The 25077-nt window shown below is 37.8% G+C and overlaps 1 protein-coding gene across 1 annotated transcript in view; it reads right to left on the minus strand.

Moving 5' to 3' along the window:
- LOC145978987 (uncharacterized) overlaps positions 1-25077 on the minus strand; it is a 370418-nt gene that overhangs the window by 339341 nt on the left and 6000 nt on the right. Inside the window, exons 4-7 of the mRNA XM_083112046.1 lie at positions 19389-19514; positions 17690-17815; positions 12338-12463; positions 8375-8395 (exon numbers count right to left, since the gene is read on the minus strand). Coding sequence (XP_082968172.1) covers positions 8375-8395; positions 12338-12463; positions 17690-17815; positions 19389-19398 — 283 coding nt within the window. The 5' untranslated portion in view covers positions 19399-19514. The remainder of the gene's footprint in view (positions 1-8374; positions 8396-12337; positions 12464-17689; positions 17816-19388; positions 19515-25077) is intronic.

Here is a 25077-nt window from a genome sequence, read left to right on the forward strand (position 1 = left end):
TGACGGCAGCATTATTCATAGAATTGGCAATTTCAGAGTAACATTTATGGGAGATGATATAATTGTATATTCAGAATCTCGTCTCGGAGAAAAAGGTGCTTTTGTTAAGTACACCGGCACACCTGGGTTGTGGGAACTGATGACTAGGAAAAGGCCTGGCAGCTATACAGATCAAGATTATGAACATTACAAAGAAATATTAATAAAATCAGATGCTCTATACCAGAACAATGATCCCACACAAAAAAGAGTCAAGTCTAGCAGTGGGGCAAAATACAATAATTTAATCAAGCCCATATGGTCACAGATCAAGACTGGCAGTGGAATCAAACAATACAACACCCTGCCTAAAGAATTTGTGTGGGTTGATGATGTCAGGAAACTTGTGGATAGGTTGCTGGTGATAGCTGGGGAGGAAAATGCTGGCAACCACAATTTTTACAATGAAAAAGTTGGAATTATGGACATGATAAGCACAAAATTGTCTAATTTTATAGTGAATGACCCTAAGGGGATTGGATATCTCATAAAAATTATTAATACTCTACCCCCCAAATTTTGGAATATTTCTGAGGGTCGGGGCTTGGTGAATGACATTATAAACAAGCTGCCATTTGAACTTCATATTCCAGGCTATCAGTATTGTGGTCCAGGCACAAAATTGGATCATAGATTAAACAGAGGGGATCCTGGTGTTAATCCCCTAGATGCTGCTTGTAGAGACCATGACATAGCATACAACACACATACTGATCTTGACAAGAGACATGTTGCAGACAAGAAATTAGAAGAGGCTGCATTTGGTAGATTTGTAAGCAAAGATGCTTCTTTAAGTGAAAAAATAGCAGCATTGGGGACCACCATAGCTATGAGCACCAAACAAAAACTGGGGTGGGGGTTGTGAATATGTATATAATAAACCTACAATGAAGGCCAAGGGTGTTATGTATCAAATACCTTATGCAGGTCTCAAATCTCTTAAAACTATTGACAGTCTTTTGACCAAAAAGCAGCGCAAGAAAAAAAGCTCTTGTGTTGCAAAGGGACATGGTATGAAATTGTTGCTTAGTACCCCCCAATTAAAAAAATTACAGCAATCAAGAAAAAAATCACATGTGGGGGGATTTATATTTACCATCCCTGCCATCTTAGCAGCTCTCGGGGCTGTTGGGAGCTTGGCCGGGGGATCAGCTGCCATAGCAAAAACAGTAATAGATGCCAAGAAAAATAGAGCAGAATTAGATGAATTGAAGCGCCATAACCTGGCCATGGAGAAAAAAGGCAAAGGTGTTAAGAGAGCCATGAGTAAGTTTAAAAAAAACAAGAGCCGCTTACAAACCAAGATATTGAAGCTTTAATCAAGCCACTGGGCATCAAACATTTTAGGGGTGTGTACATGTCTGATTCTTTACCGGAACAACCACTCAACAAAGAGTGTGGCATTGTTAATTTGGATGAGTACAAAAATCAGGGCACTCACTGGATTTGTTATCTTAAATATTTAAACAATGAGGCTTTTGTGTTTGATTCATTTGGAGGTGTTCCACCTGAAAATTTATTAAAATATCTAAAATCAACTAATCTTTATTACAATAATGCCCGTCTTCAAAATTTCAAAGATGTTAATTGCGGACATTTGTGTTTATCTGTTCTCAGATATATGTCTCAAATAAATAAACCATCAATTGAAAATTTTCAAAAAGCCTTGTGGTATCTGAAACATCATGGGGGTATTCCATCTCACCAGCCAAAATTCAATATTGAAACTCAAATTGCATGATGACATAGTGTATCCCAAAACAATAGCTCTCAGAGCATTTTATGGCATGTACCTGATACCTAATATTACACACCACAACAACAAAATTGCAGTAGGGGATCAAAAAATTGTCATCACTCCAGGGCAGTATAATCTGTCCACTCTAAATGCTCAGTTACCCAGAGGTGTAGTGTTAAGTCAAAATTCTGTCACTCACAGAGTAGAGATTGTATCTGCCACAGAAACAGTGCATCTGGGTACTATAGGAGAGCTGTTAGGCTTTGAGAACAACACAAAACTCGAACCGGCCATCAAACACACTGCTATGAATATACCCAAATTCTTAGCCATAGAGACTCTGAATATTCACTGTAATGTGGCTGAGGGTATGATCACCAAATCAAATGGCATAGGCACTCACAAACAAACTGGCATCATTGCAACATTCAAACCTAATTCTGAATTTATGGAGCCCATCATCTACAATCCATCCCCAACATTATATTTTCCTGTGTGCCACAATAGAATAGATTACATTGAATTGATGGTCACTAATGAAAAAGAAGAATTAGTTGATTTTGCTGGAGCCACAACAACTGCAATCATAGAGATTAATATTTAAATAAAAATACATACAATGGAAAATATTGAGAGTTATGAGCTACAATCATTCCCTCCAAACAGGAGGACATTTGCAAATTTAAATCAACCCAACACAGAGATTGAGGTTGATCTTGATGTAGGGGACGGCTTTATACACCCCCACAGAGCAGATCTATACATCAAATTTGATGTTGTAAAGCTCGATGGTACAGATTACCCTGCAAATTCAAATATAAGACTTGTAGATAATTTTGTGCCGCATCTGTTCTCTGAAATTGAGATCAGAAAGCATGGCGTTGTTATAAACAGAATAGATTATCCCGGCATTACCTCCACGGCTTTGGCCACACTAAAATTATCCAAAACCGAGGCTTCTTACTACAGAATCGGTGGATTTGAGGCTGGTGATAAAATATTAACCAAGAGCCACACTGTGCTGTTCCCCATGCGCCTGTTGCCAGGATTCTTCTCGGATTACAAAGAAATTATGTGGAAAGGCGGGTTAAGAATTACATTTAGAAGAGCTGCCAATGATAATAATGCTTTGATGAGGTACAGTACATTAAACACTACAGGAGACGCTCTGCCTAATACCTTACCAGATGCAGGAAAATGCATTATTCAGACTATGGAGTTAAGAATCCCGGTTGTTGAATATGAGGCCAGTTACGCTCTTAAACACAAAGCAGATATAGTAAAAAATCCACAGATTCCTCTGCAATTTTACACATATCAATGCGTACAGAAGCCCGCATCTGGCACTTATTATGAGTTTGATGCCACAAATTCATTCTCCAGTATTCAATTTGACATGCCCGATTTCGTGGTGGTACTGTTTCAGACCGGAAGACACAATAATCAGGAAAAAAATTCAAGTAGATTTGATAACTGCAACATCAAGAACATATATCTTAAAAATGGCAGAAATGAGGTTTTTCCTAGAGAAAATTATAATTTAGACATTTCCAAGGATGATTTTCTTAAATTATATGAAGCTTTTTCTTCCTTCAAGCGCGTCACTACTGGCAATACTGACCTGTACTACACACCAGATGAATTCAAAACACAGAGACCCATGTTTGTCATCAACACTTCAAAAAGAAAACAAGTTGTGGTTAATGACAGAACAAACATTAAAATTATCTGTGAATTCCACGAGGCATTACCTGAAGACACCATATGCAGTGTCATTCTCATAGGTGAAAAATCATATATTTATGATGTGAGAAATGAGAGAGTCACAGAGCAATTCTAGAAGAATTACATTGTTTTAATATTAGATAAACAAATTGAGCCTGGTACCCAATTGAACTTAAACCAGAAATAAATATGTATGGGTATGTGTATGTATGGGTGTATGTGTATTTGTGGGTGTGTGGCCAATATTTTTAACAAATTTATGGCCAACAATCTCACAGAAGTGCCTTTTGTAAGTATAGCCAAATCAATCTGAAGGGGTCATACTTTCTCATGGAATCCATGAGGGCATTTTTACAAAAATCTTGAATTATACGAGGTTTCACACTAGAGCAACAAGCTCATATGGGCATGTTGAGCAAGTTTTAAATATAGCAAATCTGCTTGAGGGGGGGTTCATACTTTCTCGTCCTGTCCGTACCGTAAATACCACTACTAATGGAACTTAGACTTTTTGCTTGTTTTCGTGTGAGGAATCACCTCCCAAGCGTTGTAAACGACCTTTAGAAACACCCTGTATATGACTTAGATTTTTAAATCTTAATGCATATAAAGGGTCTACCAATTTGAACGTCAGAACTTGGAAAGAGTGTTGTGGCAACATTGACTGAAATTACAAGATTGGCAAGTTATCATGGAGAGATACACAATGCAACAAAGCATAGAAATTATTCGAATTTATTGTCAAAATTCGTGTTCAGTTCGATAGACATTTCGTGCAATGAGAGGAATTTATATATCTATCCATCGTCGAGTCGGTCGTTCAGCTGAGAATATCGCTTCGGTAAGCCAGAGAGTGGTGGACGATCCAAACCGGTCTGTTTCACGGCGCTCGAAACAACTCGGCCTTTCACAGATGACAACATGGAAAATTTTGCATCACGATCTTCACCTAAAAGCTTATAAAGTGCAATTGACTCAAGAACTTAAGCCTAATGATCATCGTCTGCGTCGGGATTTCGCTAATTGGGCTCTGCAGCAGTTGGATGCCGATCCAGATTTTGGCCGGAAAATCATATTTTTCGATGAAGCTCGTTTTTTTCTTCATGGCTACGTTAACAAACAAAACAGTAGGATTTAGGCAGATGAAAAACCGCAAGTGATTCTGGACGTACCATTTCATCCTGAGAAAGTGACTGTGTGGTGTGGTTCTTGGGCCAATAATGGCATGATCGGTCATTATTTTTTTGAGGACCAACATGTAAGTCACGTCACTGTCAATGGGGAGCGATACAGAAATATGGTGGTGCAGTTTTTGTGACCTAAACTGGCAAATCATGACACCAACAATGTGTTTTTCCAAGAGGACGGTGCAACTTGATACACAGCTCGCCAAACAATGGAATTATTGCAGGAAAAGTTCCCGAACGAGTTCCGTCCAAAAAGGGTGATGTGAACTGGCCACCAAGATCAAGGGATTTATCACCTCTGGATTATTTTCTATTTGTTTATGTCAAATATAAGGTCTATGAGACTAAGCCACGCACAATTAGTGACCTGATACGGAACATCGGACGAACCTTTGAGGCTATACCGCTCAATATGTGTGCAGATGTGCTGAAAAATGGGACATTCAGACTCCATTCCACCCACCGAAGCAGAGGAGGTCATTTGAACGACATATTGTTCAGAACTTAATGCCATTGTTTGCTCTTCAAAATAAAAAAAATATATATGTCATTATCACTTGTGATTTTCATTCTATCTAATTTTAAAGTTTTGACGTTCAAATTGGTAGACCCTTTAGTTAAAATAATAAGAATGTAGTTCATATAGCATTTGAACCAGGCACGTTCTCGGTACCACTCGGATGGATGGGTTCTCAAAATATTTTTTGGTAAGGTTAGGATGTGTAGAGATGGAAAATGTGTGATAGCATGTCACAACTCTTAGTCTTCTCTGTGTAATAACTCTATTTCCAATATACCTTTATGTAAATGGAAAGTTTTTGATATTTTTTTAATATTGTGACTGTTACTATTAGAAATAAGAATTACATTAATTTTCATATAAACTGTAATTACGATTATAACAATTACAAAAAATAAAATATATAAACATTTAAAAATTTAATTACCAAGTTGGACGGGATTTAACACCATTACAAGATTCTACTGGCTGTTTGCTCATCATTAATTTAACTTGACAACTGAAGTGCGCAGCTGTGAGAATGACACTAGCAGTCCGAAGACAGGGCAAGAGTTCATGGGGGAACGTGGGCAAGTGGTACAATGACTCGACGGTGCGATTTACCAGAATCTATAGGGTGGAGAGCCACAGGAAAGATGGAAGCTGGACAGACGCAGTGAGAGCCCTTGGAGTGTCTCAAAGTGTCATTTTCCGCCTGTAGATTCACTTCCAAATGACAGGAAATGTGCAATGAAGGCAAGGTCAAGGACATTTGCGAGCAACAATAGCAAAAGATGACGGGTGCCTCTTATTAACAACCCATTGAAACAGATGACAGAATGCAACGGAACTCCAACATGCCCTTCACAACAGCAACAGGGTGCAGATGTCGACTGAAACTAGCTGCAATCGCCTTCGTAAAGATAGCCGCACAACACCGTTAGGAACATCGCATTTGGGGCCACAACGTAGGGGTTAAGTTTCCAGCCTCACAATAGACGTGCCTAATCTGGAGAGAATGTGGAACACGCAATAGCCCTTGCTTTTGTGTAAGATAAATTCCAAAATGGAGGTGCTGGACTGATGGTATGGGCTGGAATCAAAATTGTGGGACGTACGGATCTCCACGTTATGCAAAATGGCAGTTTTAAAAACCTTAGATATAGGGACGAGATCCTGATATCTCTTTCCATGCGTGCGCAGATGCATTGGTGATCGTTCCCTTTTCATCGAATATAATGCTCGTCCTCACCGAGTTCCGTTAGTTTACAACATGCCAGAGGACAAGGGAATTGAGAGTATTTAGTGACCAGCGTGCTCAATGGACTCAAATCTCATTGAGAATGTCTGAAATGCTCTTGGTAGAAGCATTGCAGGTAGGCCGGCGCCTCCCTTAACTCTTCCCGAGCTGAAGATTGCCCTAAGTGAATAGTTTCGTGAGGAATATCGAGTCCATGCCACAAGGATGTCCAGCGGTATTGGCAGTTCGAGTTCACACACCATATTAGAGGTGAGTTCTAAGCTGTTCTATTGCTGCACACGTTGCTCTATAGTGACGCACATCATGTGAGCATTCGGTCAAGTTATTGTAGGGTATTTCTGTTACCTGTACTAATCCATGCTCCACTGTATCTCCTCTGAATGTTTTTTCAGTTGTATAAACATCGGTTGTACATGGTTTTCATCTACTTGTTTCTGTTCCTCGCTTGATCCCTCAATTGTTTTGCGCAGCGTACTTTAAAATTGAGTCTCTTGCAAATAATCCACCGATTAAGAAGTTTCATGGCCCAGTGAAAATGAATAATAAACCATGTCTAATACATCCATAATATATATTATATATATATTTCTGTATTACAGAAATATATGTAACTGTATTCACTATGTATCCGTTATATGGGCTGTGTAATTAGGTATGTACCTGTTGAGTTTAATAAAAATATAAATAAATATAGATTTCCTTTAACTTCCCTGCAAGTGATCACAACTTTTTTGATCACCTTGTTCAAAAATATATAAACGGAGGTACATTATAACTAGGGTTTAGCAAATACGAGTGGTGTCGGTATCGGAAAGTATCGACTGGATTTTATTTTCCAATACCAGCCGATACTTTTCCGACATTTTGGTCTGTTTGCGAACTCTGCAAAAATGCAGATTCTAAATTTCCCGGAAATTATACAAAGTTCGAAATTTCTTTTTACTGTATCCTAATCCAGTTTTGTGTTAAAAACTTGATATTGTTTAACATTATGTGATTCTTTAATATTTTAAAGCAAAAATATTGGTAAATTAATACATATAATATGGAATGGAATAGTTACAAACAAATAGTAATCAATGTTTTGAGCAACTTTTAAATATTACAATTTTCAAATAACGGTATCGGTGGGTATCGGTGAGAGTAAAGACATCGTTATCACTATCGGTTCAAAGTGTTATCGGCGCATTGCAAGGGAGCCAGCATTTGATAATCTAGGTATCCCATTTCTATTCACGGTGACTTTACAAATAAACCCTTCGAATTAAAATCATTGGTATCAAATCAATTATTCTTATATAAGTTAGTTAACGGGCTAGTCGACAGTAAATGTCTCCTTCAAACATTAAACTTTAATGCTAAGAAGGACATGTTACGGTTCAGGCAGCCATTTTATTACAGCAAATCCCGATCTAAGACTATGTATTAAACACAATGAAATAGTCAGAAACGGTGGAGACTTGGATTTCGCTATGCCATTCAAGCAATTCCTGTCTGTCCTTCGAAGAACGTCCTAAGCAAATCAAACAATTATAGATGTTTTCTGTGTACATGGGTATGTTTGTAAATATAATTATGCCCGTATGTGTGTATATGTGTTTATGTATGAGTATATACATGTGTATAGTTATCAATGTCTGCATATAGATATGTATCTTGTTACACTTCTGTAAATGTCATTTGTAGATTTATGTTTTCTATAAAATTTGTGCTAGTATTCTTTAATCAATGATTAGTGTAGTGTTGTTCTATTTCTTCTTCTTTTGTTTTGTATTGTTGAAATTGTAATCTTTAATTCATTAACATATTTAAGCCTATTGTAATTAGAGCTAAAGCCCTGTTATACGTAAAAATAAATAAATAAATAAATATCTTGGAGTTCCTTTAATAAAGGGGAATTTAATAATAAATTGTTACATACTTACATCTTGCAGTATTAGTTGGTGCTGAAAAAAGAAATATATTGGATCATTTAATCTCGAGTCAAATTAAAATGCAGTACATACAATTTTAAAATATATAAATGAATTTGATGTAATTGTGAATCTCGAACGTGTCGAGAAAATTATACGCTAAACAGTTTGCAAAATGTACAAAATAAGTAGTTCATTATTATTATGTTAAAAATCAACAAAAATCGGAATTTAATAAGTGGATGTTCAGTTGTGAGCTGAAGATATTTTATTATACAAGTAGTAGTACTTGCAGTACATGTTATTGAAACATGAACTTCACGCATAAGTGAGCGTTCTTCCTTGGTTTTATAATAGTTATAAAAATGAAAGAAGCTTTTTTCAAGGTTCGAATCCGGTCTTACGTTAATTATTATAAATGGATGTTCATTCATGTAAATAATATTAAATGTACCAACACAATTAGAATTAGACACGGTATTATACGTCGTGTCGACGGTCCAAGAGTTCGGCCGATGGAGAAGGAAGCACAGGTTCCTTATACATCGGTCTCCATTTACGAGCCAAAAATTATCACTACAAGTAGGAATCAGAAATCAGAAATCGAGACACTGAACAATGAAACATGCAATGACATAATATTTAATGCATTACTGTTGACATACTTACAACACCTTGTCGCTCGCCGCCACAAGCACCATTATAGACAAAACACTATCTCAGACCCTTGATGCACCGGGTCAAAACAATATAGCAGCGCAGATCGCTGATGGTCGACGTTGCACGTAAACACTTTACTCTAGCACCATTGTCTATCAAATTAAATGTTAAGGTTGAAATCTCAAACCTAGGAAAGAGGAGCAAACAAATTCCCCTCCGACCTACAAATGTGCCGAAACGAGAGTCTTAACTGTGAATATCGAACTGTGAACTGTGAACCTAACCTAACCTAACCTAACTGTGTCTCTCGAGCTGTGAATATAGAACTGGGCCTGTTAAGTCCTTAACTAACTAACTAAGTCTCTAGCCTTCTTAAAACCGAAGGTTCATGGCTGCAGCAACACAGGCCTTCCATCTGTCCTTATCTTCAGCAAGATCTATATACTCTTTTCCATCCCTACCGATCTCCCTTAGGTCCATCTCAACGTTGTCCCTCCATCTTCGTCTTGGCCTTCCTACAGGTCTCTTACCATCAGGTTTCCCAACAAGAATCCTATAAACTCCTCTTTCCTCTCCCATTCGTGCCACATGGTCTGCCCACCTAAGTCTTCTTGATTTAATTATTCTAATAATATCTGGACATGAATACAAATTATGTAGTTCTAAATTATGTAACCTTCTCCACTCACCTGTCTCCTCATCCCTTTTAGGTCCAAAGATTTTCGTAAGGATTTTATTTTCAAATACTCGTAATTTATGTTCCTCTTTCAATGTAAGGGACCAAGTTTCACACCCATATAATACTACAGGCAAAATTACGGATTTGTATATTTTAACTTTTAGTTTCTTAGATATTAAACGAGAAGACAAAAGTTTATGAAGAGAGAAGTAACATGCATTTCCTGAATTAAGCCTACTTTTTATTTCCTCTTTAATACAATTTTCATTTGTTAATATTACTCCTAAGTATTTGAATTTGGAAACGGGTTCAAACGATTTGTTATCAATAATTAGATTTTGATTATTACCTAACACTTGGTTTCGGCCTGTAAGCATATATTTAGTTTTCTCTTTGTTAACTTCCAAACCTATCTCTTTAGCAGTTTTGAAAAATATTTTAGCATTATTCTTAATTGTATTCACATCATCCCCCAGTAAGTCTACATCATCTGCATATGCTAACAGCTGAGTCACACCATTTAATTTTAGTCCTTCTTTAGTTTCTTTTACCTTCCTAACAGCATATTCTAAGGCAAAATTAAAGAGCAATGGAGATAATGCATCTCCTTGTTTTAACCCATCATGAATTGTAAATTTGTCAGACATATTAATACCCACACGAATTTTACTTTCTGTTTCACTGGTGCATATTTTTATCATACTAACAAGCTTCATAGGTATTCCAAACTCTACTAATATATTATATAATTTATCTCTTTTGACCGAATCATATTCTTTTTTGAAATCAATGAATAGCTGATGGACATTTTGATTATATTCCCACTTTTTTTCAAGTGTTTGTCTGATGTGAAAAATTTGATCTGTAGTTGATCTGTTGCGTTTAAATCCACATTGATAATCACCTATAATTTCATTAGCATATGGGATTAGTCTTGTTAAAGGAATATTAGATAATATTTTATATGTTGTTGAGAGTAGAGAAAATCCACGGTAATTATTGCAGTTCATTTTATCACCTTTTATAAACACAGGAACAATTATGGATTCTTTCCACTGTTGAGGGATTTCTTCTTTATTCCATATTAAACAAATTAATTTATGAATTTGACATATTAATGAATTTCCACCATATTTAATTAACTCGGCTGGTATTAAATCAATGCCAGGTGCTTTATTATTCTTTAGCCTTTTAATAGCATCTTTAACTTCAGTCAAGTTAGGTTCTTACTTTCTCTTTTTCCTTCGAGTTCCTTCGTTCCCGGAAGAATTGTTCTATTTCTCTATTGGTCGTCGAACTTTTAACTCCTCCCACACGTGGTCATGTCTGCACCGAAGGGTGATAATGCTTACACTGCAGGGTGATAATCGCGTAGCACAAGGACACAATAGCACCTTGTTCGAGAGTTGATCTCGAGAATGAAAAGTATCTTGTTCTAATTAATTTTTTTTGCTCACAACTCAATTTTTATTGCTCCCACCTGGGACACTTCGTTAAAGTTATGCCTTCCGTGGCTGCCAAAACCCCACTGAGGAGAAGAGATACGAAGATATATTTTCGGGCAGGGTTGTAGTTCAAGATTCCGTACTATTTACCCTTGTCACTTCACTGTCACTGAGCCAGACTGGCGGGCGCGATCATAGAAGTTATGACGTCTCGTCGATACTGCCATGTGTAGATCAATTGTCTCGATTCTGAGCCTGGCCATCTGCGAACTCACTTGAGAACAGAGAGACCTTTGTTTGGGACGAGGGCGAGAGTCTCCTTGGGGTTTTTAATTTTTAAATGCCTAAAGTTCCGTGATTAGCCCCATCTCCAAAACCGACTGTCTTATTCAAGATTCAACTTGCATGCACTCCACCTAGGCTTCTCCTACTTTTCTCCTTCTCACTCCACTTTACCTCTTCAATAACTGGAAAATGCATCATGCTGAAGTTAACACATTCTTTAATGTTTCCTGCCTGCTGCAAGGCTAAATCGTAACTCGAAACTGAGAGGTATACTACGAATTTCCAATCAATAGTATAAGAATGTCATCTCGAAAGTCACAAAACATCGGCGATGAGAATCCAATTTACATTATCCAATAGAATTGTTTCTTCTTTTCTTAAAAAAAAATATGGTAAGTTCATTAGATGTATAGACATCTACGCCATTGGTGGTACGTACAATGAAACCCACACAAAATCTGTAGCTGGTGAGAACTGAATTGTATCATGTGGTTAAGAATTTCGGAACGGTTTAAGTAAGGCGTATGTGAAAAACAACTGAACAGTGATGGAGAGAACATCGAAAATATAGTAAAAAATTCCATCCACAAAAATGTCATCAATAAGAGGCTTCAACGAAAAGAAATTATTGTAAAATCAAATGAAGGCACGTTTTTATTAGAGCAGGGAAATAACCGGGAACTTGGTGTCTCCGAACGAACAACACCTTGCTGATTGTAGTACGAATCGTCTGTAAGATATACCACATTATAAACAAGGGACAGAATTGTCAAAGTCAATAGAAATCATGAAATGATTACAAACATCACATTCTCATTAACCAGAAAAAAATTACACTCTCCTCACTACGAATGCCTGAAGATGAATTCATTGAAACTAAAATGTAATAATGTTTTCTTCACTTACGACAATTTATGTGGCATTCATATGACGTCTTGTATAGGTCTGGTTCTCTGCAGTCTCCTGGTCCAGTAAGATCCAACCTACATTCTCCATCTCTGTAACACTTGTAACAATAATTTTCCTCGTTATCTGAAAAAGATAGTGCATTAGCGGTATACACATTTACGTCATTGTGAAACTGAATTTAAGCTATTAGGACATAAAATCATGTAAAAATTTTGGAAACAAAATTCTTAAAAAAAGGAATATCTGAAACAACGGAAATTTATTTTAAAAGTGTTGGCAAGAGTTATCAGTGAAATTTAATGAAAGATTAATTCTCTTACAAGAAGCTAAGAATGTAATCGCCAATTTCCGTATTTTTTTTCCTTCTCTATTGCTCCTACTTCCTTACTTGTGATGATTACAAAATTGTCAATGGGAGAATCCGCTACAACACACTTCTTGAGGAATTCACTTTCGAGTACCTATGCGCATAACACGCAATACAACCTTATTTTACACAAAAAAACGTAGATTAGAAATTCAAAAGAGATCTCTTCTTTAAAGATTTCTCACACAATATAATGACCTCTCATCAATACTCGATATATTTTCCTCCGAGTTTGCCTTTCGGTCTTCTATTACAAGATATGTTTGTAACTAATATCAAAAAGTTTAATCTTTTACTTATTTTTTGTGATTTTTGCTATTCATTTTTGTGTTATTTTTTAATTATTGTTAATTTTCTTTTCCTTTGTTGCTGTATAGGGAATTTTCTAAATAAATAAATAAAAAATATATGTAAATTTGTTGTGGCTATTTAAATGTCTGATTGTGTATATATACAGGGTGAACAGAAACTATAGGGACAAACTTCAGGAGGTGATTCCTGACAGCTAAAGGAACAAAAAAGTTCATATGAACATATGTCCGGAAATAGACGGTGAGCCTGCAATAAAGCAATTAGTACCGGTACACATTACATGGCATGACTTTCATCCATGTTACAACAGGTGTTCAAAGTGGCCTCCATGGGATGCAATGCAAGCGTCGACACATCGCATCATGGATTGCCTCACTCATTCGAATGTTCCAGCCTGTACCCAAATAGCGTCATAGGCTAAACGCACACGCTCTTCAAGAGTCTGCACATCAGGAACTGGCTCGACATACACAACATTTTCCAGATGCTCCACAAGGAAAAATCAAGGGGGTTTAAGTCCGGTGATCGAGCGAACCATACCACAAGGCCTCTTCGTCCGATCCATCTTCTGGGGAAGATGTTGTTGAGGTGTTGACGAATAATAATGCGAAAGTGGGCTGGCGCTCCATCATGCATCAGCCACATTACCTGTCGTATTGCCAAAGGCACATTCTGAAGCAAAAGAGGCAGAGTGTTCTGCAGGAATTCCAGATACGTCTGTCCGTTAAGGCGTCGTGGAAAAACAAATGGTCCAAGCAGGTGGTCGCCAACAATCCCTGCCAAAACATTGATGCTGAATCGTTGCTGATGAGACGATTCAACCATTCCTCGAGGATTGGCTGTAGCCCACAGATGACGATTATGTAGGTTGACGATGCCATCTCTACCAAAGGTCGCTTCATCGATGAAGAGGACTGACGACAGAAAACCCAATATGGTGGTGACTTATTGCAAAAACCAGCGACAAAACCTTTCCCTTGGAGGAAAATCCGATGGTGATAATCCCTGCACACGTTGCAAGTGATAGAGATAGTAGCGGTTTTCATGCAGGATACACAAAAACGTTGCTTGGCTTACACCATGCTGGCGGGCCACTTGCCTGGAGCTTGTACTGGGGTTGTTCTTAATATCGTGTAGCACATGTTCCTCCAGATCTGGTGTACGCACATGCCGCTGCCGCCTTCCATGTTCGCCTGTATGAAAGGCCCCAGTGGTGCTGTCTGCCCGGTTACGTGGCTCGATGAATCCGTGCGGCCAATCGTCCGTTTCCATATACTTGACCGTATACGAAAACCATCTCTGCTTGTTCCTGGTATGAATAACGGACCATCGTGCTTCGACGTAGCTCCAATCATACAATCTACAACACAAAAAAGCACACTGTGAGTGTTGTATTGAGAGGATGATGTCGTTCTTCAGTGCCATGTACTGTACCTTGGCAAATATGCGTTCATATGTTGATATGAACTTCGTCAGGAATCACCTCCTGAAATATAATCAGACATATGTGTGTGTGTGTGTGTGTGTATATATATACACACACACACACACACACACACACACACACACACACACACACACACACACACACACACACACACACACATTTAAAGCACTATCGAAAGTGTGTATTAACCAGTTAAATATGTTTTTGATATTAGGTACCCATCAAATTTCTGTCGGATTTTTACCCTTGCAAAACGTTTTTGCTAGGAGTTTTCTGTTGGACTTGACAGACATTAACTTCGTAGTTTGTGGAAGAATTTTATGAGTTCCTCCCTGTGTTTCTGTGTGACGAGATTTGTTTATTTTTAATTTGAGAGTATTTTATTGTTCCCATTGATTATTTGATGTCATGGGGAATGAACAAGGTTAGTAATGCATAAATGAAAGAAGAATAAACAATAGCCTACCAAAATTCCAGGCATGACTAGCTTCCCTACTTTTGTAGAAGAAACGAGAAAATTAAATGTTTTACATTCGGCACATGTCACAATATTCTTTATATTGTAGACTGCCGCAGTACTGGAACGTTTTACTCACGACATCTCCCACCGCAGCGACATCGTACGCTCGTCAGAATGCCATTCCTATGACGTCACGGAATACTACCTCGGCGAAGCCCTTACCACTCAGTGCGTGTTGACATTGCTTGCCTGGCATCAAGTGTTATGCATGGTTACTTTCTTCCGCCGCAAGTATGTTCCAGTGTTCGGCCTCGCTCAAATGACGTCCCGCTCATATAATTCGTATGCGAACATGTCGTATACATCGCCAGGTTGGTGACCACGTAAGCTGATGTATATTTTAGTGGATTTACATTTTCAAGCCCTGTGTGAGGTACGCTGGTACGATTCTTCGTTATGTGTTTTATCGTCTGCTGCCGAGTACGCTCCGCCTAGGGCGACTTGCAGTCTCAGGCGTTGCCATAGTGACGATTGCTCAATGCTCCGCCCAACCTTATGAGTGCTTTTCAGTGTGTACTTTGAACCATGCAAACAATAAACATACCCACGTGTGTTGTACGACGTTCTTTCACTGTGTGATGACCTGTGTTCTTCCAGCTGTTATCGTCTTGACGTGTTTTATTCAAAATTAGTTGTGTGTCAATACTACACGATTATTTCTTTTATATGCCTCAAGACTTCATTTGTTAGTGCTCCTAATCTTTGAGTACACACGAGGCTTTGACCTACAGTTTATTTTTTTTCTCTACGTGTTTTTTTTTCCTCAACGGTGCTTGGTGCTATGAATCTTTTGAAGATATGAATATTTTGGTGATATCAATATTTTTGGTGATGTGCATATTTTGGTGAATAGTTTGATGTATTGGTATTCTACGGATTTTGGAATTTTCATAAATGCTAATTTTAAATCTAACGTTCTCCGGACGTGGTTGGTCGACCATCAAAGAGTGGATCGATTAACTTAACAAGGGGAATGTAGAGGTATGGAGATTACAAATACGAGAAAACCTTGTCAAGAGAATATTTACGCTTGTTTATTTCCTGGAATTGTCCGACCAGCGGGCGATCCCAAGAATGCGCAAACTTAGTAACTTCCGTGAAGCAATGACTGAAAGGCAAATGCGTGGATCTAATCAAGATCCAGCGTGTTCGAAAGGTGTAATAACCTTTCGAAGCCAAAGATTATAAAAGGAAGCTCGCTCCCCGAGCTCGCTCTCATTTGACGCTCATTAGTCTCTCATGTCTCATTTGGATCATTAGTCTCACATTAGTCTCTGATTACACTTGGATTACTCTACGACACATTACAACTTACTGAACTACGACGACGGTACACGAAGTTACGGCTGCATAAGCATGCAGCGAGTCGCGCGGGATCGCTCGGATCAGTGAGCCAAGGGTCACGGAATAGAACCTTGGCATCAGTCACAATTCGGTCTGCAAGAAGTATCTGGACAAGAACATCACTCGCCTACCAGGTATGAACAAGCGTAAATAACCTTTAAATTCAACCTTCCATATCTCTTCCCTCTTAATCGGAGCAGGTTCAACTGACAAGTACAATTAAGCTCTACCTAAAATGTATTATTGTCCTCCTCCGTAGTCGAGCGGGTTAAGGCGTTCACTCGTCTTGAGATCGTTCGCTGCGGGACGGCGTAGGTTCGAATCCGGCTCTGGTCGGAATTTATTCGGCCTACGTATAGGGCCGGTGGCAACCCACCATCGTGAGGAAATTAGGGAACTCCGAGTGAGTGAGCGTAATCCGGTCGAGACGACCTACTATAACGGCTGGGGATACGTCGGGCTGACCACCCGACTATTCCAATACTGGTTGAAGATCTCCAAGTTTAGAGGTGACGAAGGGAAGCGTTGGAGGGAGACCGGCAGTCGGTAGGTAAGCCAAGGCCCTTTATGGGCTGTCGCGCTAAGGATTATTATTATAAAATGTATTATTGAAGCATCCCTGTGACCTCAGATCCCAGGTAAGACGGGATTACAACAATATATTGTCATGAAAGTATCAGTTAACCTCCTAACTCGCTGTTTTTTAATGATAAAACTAGTTGAAGCCGTGTCCACTTGGGACCACTTGAAAAGTAACGAGCAAATAAAGCCACAGAATATGCAGTCGTTTAGCTCGCGTTTCTCGAACGAAGAATGATACAAAAATTTATTCTACGAATTCTTACGTCATTGTGTTCCTTGACAGCATTTTGCAATTAACTATGCTCTGGTGTCTGCACGCTTAACCAATCTGTGTGGCTTTTATTGTGTCCTATCCATCTATGTTTGTGATTCTCCTTTCACGAATTTCATCTTATCGGCTTTCATCTTCATTCTGATTATCCAAAAGGGGACGACAAGCTCAGTAAAATATAACAAATCAATCAACGAATCAGTCATTTGGACTTTAAGAAAGAAAACATAGTCCCTCTGATGTAATGCATCTCTAAATCCACATGAATTATTTGCCATTTCATCGTGTGCTTAATCAATCCTTAAAGCACAGACTCTACTTGATGTTATGCATTGTCTGTTCTTAGTGCGATCGATGGAAATTACGTGTAAGTTTTTACAAAGTCAAGCAAAGAGTTAATCACAATTTTTTGATCAAAATTTAAAATATAACTCCGACGTGACGCATACGGACTGCAATAACCCGATGTTAAGGAAGGAATTTATCTTATATGATATAATACTTACGACAAAAATCTTTGCATATTGATTCATCCAAATATAGGTCCGGTTCCGGGCAAGTCCCTGTTCTGCTGTTTTCAATTCTACATACACCATCACTGTGGCACATCCAGCAAATGTGACCCTCTTCGGCTGAAATAAATACAGAACGTTTAGTGTATGTACAAAATTATGTCGCTTCTGCGTCGCTCAAACTGGGCCATTTCCTCAATAGCTTCCGACATGTTGCCGTGGTTTGTTGCATACGCGATGCAATGAGTGTCTTGCTTTAGTGAGATTGCGCACCAAAGCGACAAGCGGCACGCGACACTTATCGCTTGAGGATTTCACCAACCGAACGCTGCCCTGTGCTTCCTTGTCATGCCGCTACGATGTAAAATGTTGCTCTTGATTGGCTCCTTTCCAAGCAACATGTGTCACTTCGGTATGAAAGTTGCCTTAGACCGAATGCCCCTTGTCGCTTTGGTGTGAAATCCTCGTATCGTTTGTCGCGTATCGCTTTGGTGTAAAATCTCCTTGAGGAAACGGTGCAGTCAGAGCTTTTGTCCCTACGGTTCGAAAGGCTGCATTGATTTCCGACTGCTCGCTTTCAAGCGACATTTCTGGTTTGTCGCCTCGGTATGAAATATCTCTCAGGATACTATTTATATTCTAATAACATAGAAAAATAAACTCTAATACACAGTCCAAGACCTGACGTCCGGAATCACATTGCGATGTTTCTTCTTGTGTTACGCATGCTATTTATTTATTAATTTTATTTTTTTCTTTCCAAATTAATGCCATTTCGTGACTGCAAATCACTCCACAAATATAACTGTTTCCATCAATTCACTTACCGCCTTTCTAGAGAAACAAATCGACACAATATATTCCAAAAACTAACTAAGCCGCATTACTTTCATAACAAAATTGGCACCTGGGTCGATCGCACTGCCATCTACTTGTCATCGTCTCGGGGAACCAGTTTCTTGGGTCGTTTTCCACACTACGTTATTCAAGGCGCTGTACTATAATGTATTAAGATAAGTTCCCCCTTCTATAGCAATGGTTAGCCCTTTAGGCTTTGATGCAAGTGGTTCCGGATGTAACTTACTAGTGAGCAGAAATTTCTGTCCACACCCAGAAATTTGCAATTAATAATAGAGGACTGTGATCTAGAAAGTCATGAAACAGCGGCAATGGGAATCTAATTAATTTACAACAAAAATATTTATTTTTGTCTGACAAATATGGTACGTTCATTAGAAGTATACACTCCTACGCCATTAATGGTACAACTGTTGACATTTGGATTATGTCATGCGATTTCGAATTTCGTAACGGTTTAAATAAAGCATATGAACAGGACAATTGAACAGTGAACATCGATGATGACGTAGAAAATTCTGTCCACAAAAATATGCCACTAATGCAATGCTTCAACCAAATAGAAATTATTGTAAATTCATTCAAATTAGAGAGATGTTTTCTCAAGTAGAATAGAAACTTGGCGCTTGGTCTTTTAAAATAACACCTTACTGACAGTAGTACGAATCATCTGTAAGATATATCACCTTATAGATATAATTCTAAACCAAAGATCAGAATTTTCAACGTCACTAGAAATTACCAGAAAGAAAGGCTATCTCCACTATGAAATACTGAAGATTATATTAATAAGCTTACATTGAAACTAAAATGTAATAATGTTTTCATCACTTACGACAATTCATGTTGCATTCATATAACGTCTTATATAGGTCTGGTTGTGTACAGTCTCCTGGTCTAGTAAGATCCAACCTACATACTCCATCACTGTAACACTCGTAACAAAAATTTTCCTCTGGATCTGAAAAATGATATGGCAGTTTATTAGGTGTATACAAGTTAGGGTGGTCCTCAGTTATCAGGAGGGAAAGTATTTTTTGTAATGCCCTCCATTGTTCTTATATTGGATTGTATTATTACATTAAAATTTCAACCCAATAGGTTTATATATTTAGGGGTAACTGAACATAATTAAATTTCAAGACATTATTCTTTAGAAATATTCAATAGAAAGAAAAATATTTTCTGTCGATCTATGAAAAAAGAACTGATGAAAAGACTAATGAAATGCTTTGTGTGGTGTGTAGCTCTATATGGTGCGGAAACATGGAAACTGAGAACAGAACAAGTGAGAAAAAGCCACTGAAAGCTCTAGAAATATGGTTATGGAGACGAATGGAACGGTTGAGATGGACAGAAAAAGTGAGAAATGAAACAGTGCTAGAAAGAGTTGGAGAAAGGAGATCAATGCTGGAGAAAATCATGAAGTGAAAAATAAATTTATTGGGTCACTGGATGAGAAGAAACTGTATCCTAAGGGATGCTATTGAAGGAATGATCAAGGGAAAGAAGACTCGGAGACGAAGAAGATGATTCCAAGTGATTGACGACATCAAAACAAATTGGTCCTACGCTGCAACATAGGGAAGAGCTGAACATCGAACAGCATGGAGATTGCAAGGAAAACACTGCCCCTGGCCAGAAAACAATGAATGACATTTATGTGTCACATAGTCTGACATGAGTTATTTTTTGTACATTGAACATTTTTAACAGCATAATCCTCCCAAAACCATGATATAGTCTATAGTCTATAGTTTTTAACAAGATTTTGATGAGCGTTTAGCCTAGAGTAGTTCATTTTTAAGGTTAGGGTATTGCGAGTGGCGCTGATCCACAACATGTAAAATGTACTGCTTCTGCTCCTCAGATATGGACAATAGAAAACTAGAATACTAAGAGTATAATTGTGAAATTTCTGTAAAATGTATTCTCTGCTTTATTTCTCCTTTGTTAATATGTTCTTCCTACTAGTTAGTATATTGAAGTAAGAGGAAGATAGATTCTAGTGTATGGAATCAAGAAGAAGACATAAGATAGCAAGTGAAAGGTAAATAACGAATGAACGTAGTATATTTAAATTGAGATCACTTGTGTGTGATTAGAGTATAGTAGTGTAAGGGAACAACTTTCTATACGTATTACACTACCAGCTCCTCAACAATTCTAACCCTTAATTTTTTTAGTCTGATCTTTGTAATAGACGAAGGATTGTGGTAGAAATAAATTCATGATCATTTTGTTTTTCTCAGATGGCCGTTGATTGAATCGGACACAGGAACAACTTGTAGCCAACAGCGTTGCCGACTAAAACGTCAGAGACATTAGAGAAATTTTATTTTTGGCTTCTAGAACACAGCCTGTACCCAGGGGGGCCAAGGGGGCCATGCCCCCCTCGAGCCATGAAATATTTTCTTGCAAACCTATGAATTCTCATGGCGGAAGGGGGATCTTCCACCTTCTCACCAACCATCTTGTTCTATTAAAATGTTTCCCCCATTGAAATTTTCCGAGGGTAAGAGTTTGTGTTATAACAACAAAAATAAGCAAATAGTTTAGACTTCAAATATACTTTGCTAAGAATAACATCATAAACACATACAAAGAACGAATAACAAAGAATGATGTCAGCCTGTGTGTGAACGTTGCTCTCTCTCTCTTTAAGGCTGGTAACAGCATGGGGTAAAAACGTACTTCTACAGTCTTAGATAAGATTTTAAAATTATATCAAATTGTACTAGTAAGAAATGGAGCCGTAGCTGCGAAGGTGGTTGTCATTGTCACCCTAGGCCCCTGGATCATAGAAATCAGACCGACCTTCCATTTCTAACCTCCTTTCGTTGGGAATAAAACATAGCACTTAGGTGTTAATTTAATAGGATACTAATGTCTTCTTAAAGTTTCTCATATTTTGTTCCTCGTTATCTTTAATTTGCAATAGATTTTTCAAATGTGAACAATAACACACACTTTAAAAAAAGCAATAATTAAATAATATCTAACGTTTATTAAAATCATTTCACCTTTCTTCTAATTTCTTGACATTAACCAGTCCATAAAGGAATTAATTTGCTAGTTTATAAATGTAACAAATTAATTTGTCTCTATATGTTTATAAATATAAATATATATATATATATAAATTAATTAATTATTTAATAATTGACATATTTCATGACAATTTTATATAAATATATAACCAAGGTTTCGGGCTTTGCGCCCCTCAAAAAAATCCTGAGTACGGGCCTGTTCTAGAATATAGTAATGACAAAATTTATGAAAGGGTTGGATAGTTTCCTACGCTGTCTTTGAGGAAAGACATGTAAGGGAAAGCAAAATAGCTGATTTTTTCTTTTTAATTGGTATTAGTTTTATGTTGGATACAAAGTTCTATGTGTGACAGATCCAACTGTGTACCACAATGATTGCAAGTTAGAAATTCAAATGTTTTCTAAAACAATTAGCATCACTACATTTAGATACGATATTAAAAACTACACTGGAAAAGTATTAACATTATGCAGATACATTTTCTCAACACTTAACAGCAATTCTCGTAGCACTGAGCTGAAGTCCAACATAATTTTTAATATTGGCGTCTGTTCTTCAATTTTCGGCTAATCGTGACGATGAGATGAAGGATGTTGATATAAAATTCATGAATGATAAGCCCTCGAGAAATACGCTTACCTATACTCAGTTCTGGATAACTTTGGAGCAAGGCCGCATATAGTGTCAGAGAAGGGGGAGAAGGGAGTGTGCATAGCCAAGCATTACATTCTGCTGGGAAGGCTGGTAACTGCAGGCGTTTCCCCCTTCCTTCCACGAAATCCTGATCTCTCTCAAGTGTTCATTGGCGGAGCCTTCTCACGTCAATACTTGCGCAGAGACTTGCTTGCCCCAGAGATTACCGAGATAGAGTATAGGCCAAGATTCGATTCCAGAACATACAGTGAGGACATGATAAGGCAATCGCTTTACTTCATCTGTAACAGCCAAATGTGTGAAACGGATTGGAGATTTAAAATCTTGTCGTATCTTACAAGAACAACATTGGGGCGTTCTGCTAACGTCGTCTCCTTGTAATCAAACAAATCCTTGTAAAACTCAAACATTATGGCCTATACGATGGGATACTGGTAGCACTTTCGCCATTTAATCAACTAATCAAAGCTCCCAGAAAGAGGGTGGGGGCAAGGGGCAAGGGGCCACGGCGTCCCTCGAAAATGAAAGTCAACCAAAAAATTACATATTTCACACATATAATTTCAGTTCGGTCACAGTAATATATGTATATTACAAGACGTTCCAGAAACATGATAACTTATTCTGAAGTAATGTTTTTTTTTCCAGGGAACAATAGGGGAAGGCGGGGCAAGCCGGGAAGCGGGGTAAGACGAGGTACGGGGTGTTATTGCCAAATAAGTGACGCTAATCATCTGATGTTCTTGGAACTTCATCAGCACATAGTACTCTTTGTCTGGACAGCCGCTGGTCTCAGTTTGAGACGGTGTTCTTGAAGAACGGAATGTATGTAGATTTTTCACCCTACATTGCAATAATTCGGCATATTATTTGCTGCTGCAAGTTACAATGGGGTTATTATTGTGAACGCATACTTATATTATCTGTCCACCATGCATGTCGGATATCATAAAACAGGTCATGTAGTTATTTTCAATTCACATTTTGTATTACGATCGTGTAACCTGATAATGTGACATTGGGGCATGACGGTGTGGGGCCATGGGCGTATTTAAGGAGGGGTTCAACGGGTCCAAATCCATCTTTTGGTTCAGAAAACTTACCTGATTACCTGTTCTACCCACTATGCGCAGAAACTTGTTCCTAAAAAATTCTTCAGACTTATTTTGTTCTCATAAATTACAAGCTTATAGAACGGGATACGTATGGGAAATAAATTAATTCCACACACCAGATGGGTCTGCAAAGCAAATGTCTGCAATTTCCTGATAGTTTCGGAATTTCTCTGGAAAATACTCAGAAAACTCCTGACATTTAACAAATTCTATAATGCCACATGTACTTTCTGCCTGAAGAAGCTGCTTGTGAACTTATAACGCGAGCATTATAATTTCATTAGAAGTTCCCGATATGATTTGTTACCATTCAGGATTTAAGTATTCCTCAGTTTCTAATATTTTGATAATTTGAAATTTCCCAACTGTTTGATAATCTCGAAAGTGGGTAAACCGAGATAGATAGATAATTTCAGAGAAGTTTCCAAAAGCAATTTTGGTACATTGTTCAGCACATATTTAAACCCTGGCTATTGTCCATTTCTGTAGAATCTATGCGATATTGAGACTGTCAAATCAGTTACAATTTTTTCCCCTCGAGTCTTCTGAAAGGAGTAGCACCCCGTGGTTAGCACATCGTTAGTCCTGTTTTCGAAACACGGAATGGGCATGGGAGTATGTGGGTGTCCAGTCATCAATTTCATCATGACATTACTCATACCCATCTTCGGAAATTAGCCAACAGTGGCACAAAAGGCGAAGTAAAATAATACAAATAAAACAATCAATCTTCTCAGAGTAATTTGGTTGTAAAAAATGTAATGCAAGATGGCTAGGGAAGTTCTGTAAAGTTCTCAAGTTGTTCGACACAAAATGGACAGAAAAGTATCAACCCCTACTCAGTAGGGTGACTTGTGAAATCGTATACACTAATAGTAGAAATTTTAATGTTGTCCATTTTTGGATCATTGTGTAGTAGAAATTAACCTAAGTTTCTCTGAGCAGAGTCAACACATTGAAAAATTGAAAAACTTATTCCAATATGAAATGTCTATTTCTCATACATGGGAAAAGTGTGTCAAAATGTTGTATGGCGTGCTTTATATTTTTTACATTTTTAAATCTGAATGAAAAATGTGGCAAACAGTAATTGAAAAGACATGTCCAGGGTCTGCATTGTAGGAATTAGAAAATTGTGAAAAGCTCTTGTATTCAAATGTGCACAAATTGTTTGTGATCTTGGCTACAGTGCCAGTTTCATCTTCAACACCCGAGAGGATGTGTTTAACATTAAGGAGGTTGAAATAATGTCCTCGCTATTCAACGGGAGATCCTCGACTAGTAGACCCTGCACTGCGTATGTACATAGGAATATTAAAATAACACCGATGATGTTATTTTCAACTTTGTAGCAAGGAGGAAAAGACTAATTCTAACATTGTAATTATTTTTTAAAGAGAAGCTAGGATTAACTTCTTCAAAAGCATTTTCTGCTCATATTATGTAGAAAAGTTAGAAGTTCGTAGATAGACTTAATTTAATAAATGTGTGATCTTTCATGTGGTGGCGGAGTGGATTTTGATAGTCAGATCATACCTAGAGACGCTATACGTCCCGGATTTTCAAGGACAATCCCGGAATGATATCATTTGTCCCCGTGTTCCGAATAGTTTCTTCGGTATGCACAAATGTGCTGGAATCGGGTGCGAAAGAAGAAATGATAAAAAAAACTATACTTTCCTGTACTTTTTTTTATATTTAAAT

The sequence above is a fragment of the Lepisma saccharinum genome, chromosome 25 (genome assembly GCF_977018435.1).
Source record: "Lepisma saccharinum chromosome 25, izLepSacc3.1, whole genome shotgun sequence".
Classification (NCBI taxonomy): domain Eukaryota; kingdom Metazoa; phylum Arthropoda; class Insecta; order Zygentoma; family Lepismatidae; genus Lepisma; species Lepisma saccharinum.